Source organism: Procambarus clarkii, chromosome 5 (genome assembly GCF_040958095.1).
Source record: "Procambarus clarkii isolate CNS0578487 chromosome 5, FALCON_Pclarkii_2.0, whole genome shotgun sequence".
Lineage (NCBI taxonomy): Eukaryota > Metazoa > Arthropoda > Malacostraca > Decapoda > Cambaridae > Procambarus > Procambarus clarkii.
The window spans coordinates 43135016-43143524 of NC_091154.1; the positions used below are offsets into that span (position 1 = coordinate 43135016).

The 8509-nt window shown below is 38.4% G+C and overlaps 1 protein-coding gene across 1 annotated transcript; it reads right to left on the reverse strand.

The window, feature by feature from the left end:
- Positions 1 to 712: 712 nt before the first annotated feature.
- LOC138351894 (zinc finger protein 211-like) lies at positions 713 to 1561 on the reverse strand. Its single transcript, XM_069303992.1, has one exon. The coding sequence runs from the start codon at positions 1559 to 1561 to the stop codon at positions 713 to 715; it is 849 nt and encodes a 282-aa protein (XP_069160093.1).
- Positions 1562 to 8509: the final 6948 nt, after the last annotated feature.

Consider the following 8509-nt stretch of genomic DNA (forward strand, 5'->3'; position numbering starts at 1 on the left):
TGTGCGTATCATTACACTTCAACATTCTCTTAATCATCTCCCACACTCAAAGTGTTAGGCCGGCCACACACGTGCAGTTTTAACTGACAGTTATAACTGTTCAGTTAAAACTGTCAGTTAAAACTGCACATGTCTGGGTATCTCAGTTGCTCCTTTCGTCAGTTCAACAGAACTGTACAGTTAAACTGCGACAAATGCAATGTTCCATATTTTTAACTGAAAGGAGTAATTGAACTGAGCGTGTGTGGGGATTCGTAACTGTACAGTTCTCAACTTCTCATTTCTACCGGTGGTAGCGGTGAGTGCAGTTTGAGTTGGCACGTAAACAAAACCAAGTGATTGTTGAATTCATTGAACTCTATCGATCTGAACCTTGCCTGTGGCAAGTTAAAAGTTAAGAGTATCATGACCGAACAAAGAAAGATGTTGCCTATAGCAAATTAGTAAAGAAGTTGGAGGAACTTCAGTCATGCGCAAATAATTGAGAAAATCAATTGGTTCTTCACTTAATTCCTTTAACAATTTAATATCAGAACATTGATTTCGCCTTAGTAACCACTTTTTGCACCACTGCTTACGCTTCTTAGTTTTCTTTTTTCTATTTGCTTGTAGCATTACAAAGAATACACCAAGAGCGGCAAGATCGTACTCCTCGGAATCCATGGTAAAACTGAGGGATTGAACTGTGTGTGTGTGTGTGTGCATTTCATTTTTAACTGACGTCAGTTTGAACTGTGACAGTTATAACTGAACAGTCATAACTGTCAGTTAAAACTGCACATGTGTGGCCGGCCTTAGGGTGATTAAATGAATGTATCATCTTGTGCTTCTTCATATTTCTAAGATAACCGAATCTCTTTCCACAGTCTGGACACTCATGAGGTTTGACACCTGAATGCGCTAACATGTGATGGATAATAGTTCCACGGTCTCTAAATTTTTTGCCACACTCAGCACATTCAAAAGGTTTTTCTCCCGTATGCACCAGCCTGTGTTTCTTCAGAGATTCAAGCTGACTGAATCTCTTCTCACACTCTGGACACTCGTGAGGTTTTACACCTGAATGCACCAACATGTGACGTATTATACTTCTACGTTCTTTAAATTGTTTGCCACACTCAGCACATTCAAAAGATCTTTTATCTGTATGCAACATCCTGTGTCTCTCTCTACTTCCAAGCTGAGTGAATCTTTTCCCACACTCTGGACACTCATGGGGTTTGTGACCTGAATGCACTAACATGTGAGTCTTCATCATTACACGCTGACTGAATCTCTTCCCACACTCTGGACACTCATGGGGTTTGTGACCTGAATGCACTAACAGGTGCTTCTTCACATTTTCAAGAAGACTGAATCTCTTCCCACACTCTGGACACTCATGAGGTTTATGACCTGAATGCACTAACATGTGCTTCTTCACATTTTCAAGACGACTGAATTTCTTCCCACACTCGAGACACTCATGTGGTTTCTCACCTGAATGCACTAACAAGTGCTTCCTCATATTTCCACGATGAGTGAATACCTTCTCACACTGTGTACACTGGTAAGTCTTCATCTTCTTTATGATAGGTGCAGTTTATGTAAAGGTTTATGCTCCTTTTTTGCAGTTGCTGTGGTGAAGTGGTTACACACTCGTCTGGCTTTTCGCGTGGGGTGTGTCCTGGGTTCTTATTCTGGCTGGGGAGGATTTACTGGGCGTCAATCCTTTCCTGTAGCCTCCGTTTACCAAACAATAAAATGGGTATCTGATTGTTAAACGATTTGGCGGGTCGTATTCCCGGGAATATAGGATTAAGGACTTGCCCGAAACGCTATGCGTGCTAGTGGCTGTACACGAATGCAAGAACTCTTCTTCTTTCTTGGCAATACGTGCAGTTTGCATGAAGGTTTTCCTCCCGATGACTGCACGAGTGGTAATGTAGAAAGATGCGGCACATCAATGGACACGACGTAACAGATGGCAAGAACTGCTGCTCCTCACAAAATGGTGCCCAACGCTTGTACAAGCGTTCCAATGTTTTTTTTTCTGGTTCCTTATCTTATTTTTCATATTTCTTATGTTTTGTTTATAACTGCTTTTCTACAGTTACCATCTATATTTTCATCATCTTTTCCAATTAACGAATATATTTGAAATTCTTTCTTTATACATAATACCATACGATTATATACTTTTTGAAGGAATCAGATCTCTCCTGGTGGATGGGATACAAATAATATCGTAAGCAAGGCGATTCGCCCGCGGATTTTGGAACCTACGTTATTTGTTTATTTATTTATTTATTATTTATTTATTTATTTATTTATAAACAAGAAGGTTCATTGGGTTTATGAGCGTACATAGCATTGATGTTTTTAACATTCTTGTAAGGCCACTAACATGCATAGCTTTCGGGCAGGTCCTTATAAATAGTAGTCTAACAGATAATTTTAAGTAGGCAATTTCTAGTAAAACTGAAAAAATGTTTAACAGGTACATTGTAAGAAAATTCAACAAAGTTCAGTAGGTACATCAAAGTAAAATTTGAGGGTTATCAACAGGTGCATTGCAGCATAATTTGAGGATTATAATGCAGAAAATATGCTTTTAATATAATCCAGAATTTCTTTATTGAAGATCAGCATTGTTCCAAATGGATAACGAAAACTGGAACTCAACTCAGAATGTATCAGGTTCATGATTTGTACAAAGAGAAACAACAACGGCACTTTCCTGCACCGTGGGAGGTTACACCCTTTCCAGTTTTAATCCCTCCCTTTCCACCCAAGATGCAAATTAGAGATCAGCCCAAGCTTCGTCTTGAGGCAAAGCTTGCCTTAAGCCATATTGATGCTCTGTCCACAGAGCATTCTCTCTCTCAAATCATATACACTGATGGTTCCCTACACCGTACCACGGGTGCAGCTGGAAGTGCAGTTGTCCTGACAATGGGCGATGGCTTGAACTTTGAGTGGGGAGTCCGTATAAACAATTGGGCCTCTACCCTTCAGACCGAATTATTTGCCTTGATCCTTGCACTGAAATGTGTACAAGTCTCCAAACTTGATACATTAATTGTAAGTGACTCCTTATCATCCTTAAATGCTCTCAACTCTTTAAGACATAACTGTAACGTGCTCGTGTCCGAAGCTAGACACAAATACAACAAAATTATTAAGGATGGTAACAGAGTCCATTTCATGTGGTCTCCATCTCATGTTGGCCTCCGAATGCATGATAGAGCTGATAAATTAGCCAAAGAATCTGCCTTAAAGGAGCCGTTGAGTGTAACCTTGGATTGTCAATGAGCAATCTGAGAGCAGCAGTACACCGAGAACTTCAACACGATCTTGTAGATCTGAGGCAAAGTGAAATTGACACCAGTAATTCCATCTATCATCATACTATCATGCAAGAGGAGCCACACATCTATGGATCATCCAATCAAATCAGCAGACTTCTAGATGTTACTACTGCTTGGCTTAGACTCGGTTACAAGTATCTCTGGGAATTCTCATTATCTGCTGATGTAGATCTGACCAAATGTAAACTGTGCCAACAAAATTATTCGCACACCCTCCGTCACTATGTGATGGAGTGCGAAAAGATACATGAATTTAGAGACAATTCTATAACCAATGTTCCAGCGATGTGTCAATATTTCATTCAAAATGATCTGCTACCAGAAATTTTAGCCAAATATCCCCAGTTTGCTAACTGTAGGTAGTAACTAAGTGATTGTAACCTATCCACCGCTGCCCACTAGATGAGGGGCGGTGTGCAGGACAAACATATAAATTTTGACACTAGCTCTCCACATATGTCAGTTGCTTAATTTAGAACCAGTACTTGAGGTCGATCTCGAACCCATTGTTGATGTGACAACTTATATTGAATTTTGTAACTAGCTCATCAAGATTGTAACTTGCTTAGCTAAATGAATTGTGGGGTTCAGTCCCTGAGCCCATTATGTGCCTCTGTAACCCTTTCCACTACCGCCCACAAGATGGGTATGGGGTGCATAATAAATGAACTAAACTAAACTAATATAACAATAATGATATAAGGTGATAGCAATGATTACAAGGGTGAGGTTGTATGGCTTAGGTACATATATTGGGGATTGGATAGCACTAGATACAGTGCGAGTTTAAAGCATTTATATATTTACAAACAACAAAAACAAAATTTATTTATATGTTATTTATATGTGTGTTCTCTGTAAACTGTAGCATTGCAATAAAAAAAAACATACAAAAAAATAATGGGGGTGGTAGGAGAAGAAAAGATTAAAGTGTTCAGTGAGAATCCACAAGGTCTTCTTTGAATGCTCTTTGTTGAAACTACGAAGATGAAATTAGGTACTTTTTAGTTTTGTTTTTAAAAGAGGCAAAAGTTTGACAGCTTTTCAATTCACTAGGGAGTGAGTTCCGTAGACTAGGTCCCTTAATTTGCATAGACTGTTTACACAGATTAAGTTTGACCCTGGGGATATCAAAGATATATTTATTTCAGGTGTGGTGATAAAGGGTCCTATTACATCTGTCCAGGGAGAGTTTCAGAGCATGGTTTGCATATAAGAACAGGGTTTTGTAAATGTAGTTGACACAAGAGAATATGTGGAGTTAATATTTAGCAAGTTAAGGGATTTAAACAGGGGAGCTGAGTGTTGTCTGAAAGCAGAGTTTGTTATTATTCTGATAGTAGGTTTTTGCTGGGTGATGATGGGTATACCAACACCCAAAATGTTCTGAACTCTGTATTGCACACATGTCAGGAACTAGGCTTGGTCATCTCAGTAGAGAAAACAAATATCCTAACCGACGTCCACCCAGACGAGGTGGGGCCGTTCGCAAAATGCAGTTGCATGATGGCTCTCTGCTCGACTATGTAACCAGATACAAATACCTTGGTCGTGAAGTTCCACTGTACCGCAACGTTGTAGCCAGACTGGGTCGCCAATGTAGAGAGAGGCTCCGTGCTCTCAAGGCTGTGGCAGGCTACCATCTAAGCTATGGTGCAAATGTGAGAATTGTCAAAATGATATATCTCTCATATATTAGATCTCTGATTGATTATGTTGCACCCATGCTTGCCCTAGTGACTGAGAGAATGCTTGGAGGGCTGGAAAAGATGCAAAACGAAGCCATGAGGATAATCCTCGGATGCCCCCGTACAACTGAATTACTAAACATGAGGAAGGAACTGAATATTTCATGTGTAAGTGATCGTATCACTGAAATTAATGCTTTAATTGGTATCAAGATGCTTAGGCTAACCCACCCCTAACCCCTGCACAGAAGCCCTCAAAGCCTTCTTCCTTGAAGATCAGCATCCCTCTAAATGGATTGCCGTAACTGCCAATGTGCTCAGAATGTATAACTTTCATCACCCTTACCAAGAGAGACAAGAACAACACTTTCCTTCCCCATGGGAGATCACTCCTTTCCAAATTATTGTCCCCCCTTTCCCACCCAAGAAGCTGATTAAAGAACAAGCCTTGCTTCGACAAGAAGCAAAGTAAAATGCCTTAAGCCAAATTTATTTATTTATTTATTTTATTTATTTATATATATATACAAGAAGGTACATTGGGTTTGTGAGAATACATTGGATAGTACAGTATTTACATTCTTGTAAAGCCACTAGTACGCACAGCGTTTCGGGCAGGTCCTTAATCTAGCAGATAATTTTAAGTAGGTAATTTCAATCAGAATTGATAAATGATAAAGATACATTACAAGAGAAAAATGAAATGAGAGAGATAAGTAGGTATATTAAAGCACATTGTTATATTAAAGCTCTGATTGATTACATTGACAGCTTGATTAGTAATTTAAACAAGGTTAATAGACACCAAACAGCAGATTGACAGCACATATAAGACAGCAATGATCACAATGGTAAAGATGTTCAGATTGGGTACATAAAGATTGGGAGACTGGGTAGCAAAAGATACAGATAAACAAGATTTATAAACACCATACAACAGATTGGCAGCACATATAAGAAAACAGCAATGATCACAATGGTAAAGATGTTCAAATTGGGAACATGAAGGTTGGGAGATTGGGTAGCAATTGATACAGTGCAATTTTAAGGCAAAAAGTGAAAAACTATGAAGATGAAATTAGGTACTTTTTGGTATTGATTTTGAATGATGTAAAAGTTGGACAGCTTTTCAATTCAGTAGGGAGTGAGTTCCACAAACTGGGTCCCTTTATTTGCATAGAGTGTTTACACAGATTAAGTTTAACTCTGGGGATATCAAAGAGATATTTATTTCTGGTGTGGTGATAATGGGTCCTATTACATCTGTCCAAGAAGAGTTTCAGACAAGGATTTGCATTTAAGAACAGGGTTTTGTAAATGTAGTTGACACAAGAGAATTTGTGGAGTGAGATTATGTTTAGCATGTTTAGGGAGTTAAACAAGGGGGGCTGTGTGTTGTCTGAAAGCAGAATTTGATATTATTCTGATAGCAGATTTTTGCTGGATGATGATGGACTTGAGATGGTTTGCAGTGGTTGAACCCCATGCACAGATACCATAGTTGAGATAGGGATAGATTAGTGCATAATATAGAGAGATGAGAGCAGAGTTAGGAATATAATATCTGATTTTGGAGAGTATACCAACTGTTTTAGAGACTTTCTTAGTTATGTGTTGTATGTGGGTACTGAAGTTGAGTCTCTTGTCTAGGAATATGCCAAGAAACTTTCCATCATTTTTATTGCTAATGTTTACATTGTCAATCTGAAGCTGAATTGCATTTGTAGATTTGCTTCCAAATAGGATGTAGTAGGTCTTTTCTATGTTAAGTGTTAGTTTGTTGGTTGACATCCATAAGTGGACTTTTTTTAATTCATTATCAACACCATTTAGTGTATGTGGGTTGGGGTTGGAGTAGATGAGGGTAGTATCATCAGCAAACAAAATAGGTTTCAGAATGTTAGAGACATTAGGCAGATCATTAATGTATATAAGAAAAAGAAGAGGTCCCAAGATGCTGCCCTGTGGCACTCCAACAGTTATTGGTAGAATGGGAGAGATTATATTATTGATGGCTACACATTGGTGTCTATCACTAATACAATACAATACAATACAATACAATACAATTTTACAATACAATACAATTTTACAATACAATACAATTTTATTTAGGTAAGGTACATACATACAATAAATATTTACAAGGATTGTTTAACTTATAGGTATAGCTAGTACATACAATGCCTAAAGCCACTATTACGCAAAGCGTTTCGGGCATGATAAACTTAAGTGACAAGCTTAATACTAATTGAACATAATGAGTAGAATGAAAACAAGAAATGAAAAAGCAGCACAAATACAATTATGTCGACAAACAGCGCTCTTTAAAGAAAAAAACAGACATTGGTTGACAATAGAAGGGTAAGGTAGGTTACAGGGAATTTATTAGGTATAGCTTCGCTTTTAACTTAAACTGGTTGAGAGAGGTACAGTCTTTAACATGGTTGGGAAGGTCATTCCACATTCTGGGCCCCTTGATTTGTAGAGCATTTCTAGTTTGATTAAGTCGTACTCTAGGAATATCAAAACTGTATTTATTTCTGGTGTGATGCTCATGGGTTCTGATACAACCTTCTATGAAGCTTTTGAGATCAGGATTGGCATTATAGTTTAGCGTTTTATATATGTATAATACACAGGAGAGAATGTGCAGTGACTTAATGTCTAACATATTCAGAGATTTAAGTAGGGGTACCGAGTGATGTCTGGGGCCAGAATTGGATATTGTCCTAATAGCAGCTTTGTGTTGAGTAATTAGAGGACGTAAGTGATTTTGGGTAGTAGAGCCCCAAGCACAAATACCATAGTTGAGATATGGATAGATAAGGGAGTAATAGAGAGTCACCAGGGCAGGGCGTGGTACATAATATCTGATCTTAGAAAGAATGCCCACAGTTTAGTTTTTGAAACTTTTTTTGATATGTTTAGAATGTGTCCCTGGAAATTAAGCTTGTGGTCAATGAGGATGCCAAGGAATTTGCCATCTAATTTGTTACAAATTTGGGTATTGTTTATTTTGAGATTTATTTGATTAAAGGATTTATTGCCAAACAGAATATAAAAGGTTTTGTCAATGTTAAGGGTGAGTTTGTTGGCAGTTAGCCACAGATGGACTTTATTTAGCTCAGTATTTACTGTGGCATTTAGAGCAAGGGGATCAGGACTGGAGTAAATGAAGGTTGTGTCGTCAGCAAATAGAATTGGTTTGAGGTGTTGGGAGGCATTTGGAAGGTCATTAATGTAGATGAGAAAGAGGAGAGGGCCAAGTATGCTGCCCTGGGGAACACCAATGTTGATGGGTAGGGTGGGAGAAATTGTGTTATTCACAGAAACATATTGGAGCCTGTCAGTAAGGTAGGATTTGAGGTATTGTAGGGAGTGTCCTCTGACTCCATAATGATGTAATTTAAGAAGAAGGTTTTGGTGGTTGACAGTGTCAAAAGCTTTACGCAGGTCCACAAACAACCC

Excerpts from the sequence above, each read along its gene's own strand:
- LOC138351894 (XM_069303992.1), bottom strand. The coding sequence starts at position 1,561 with ATGAAGACTTACCAGTGTACACAGTGTGAGAAGGTATTCACTCATCGT.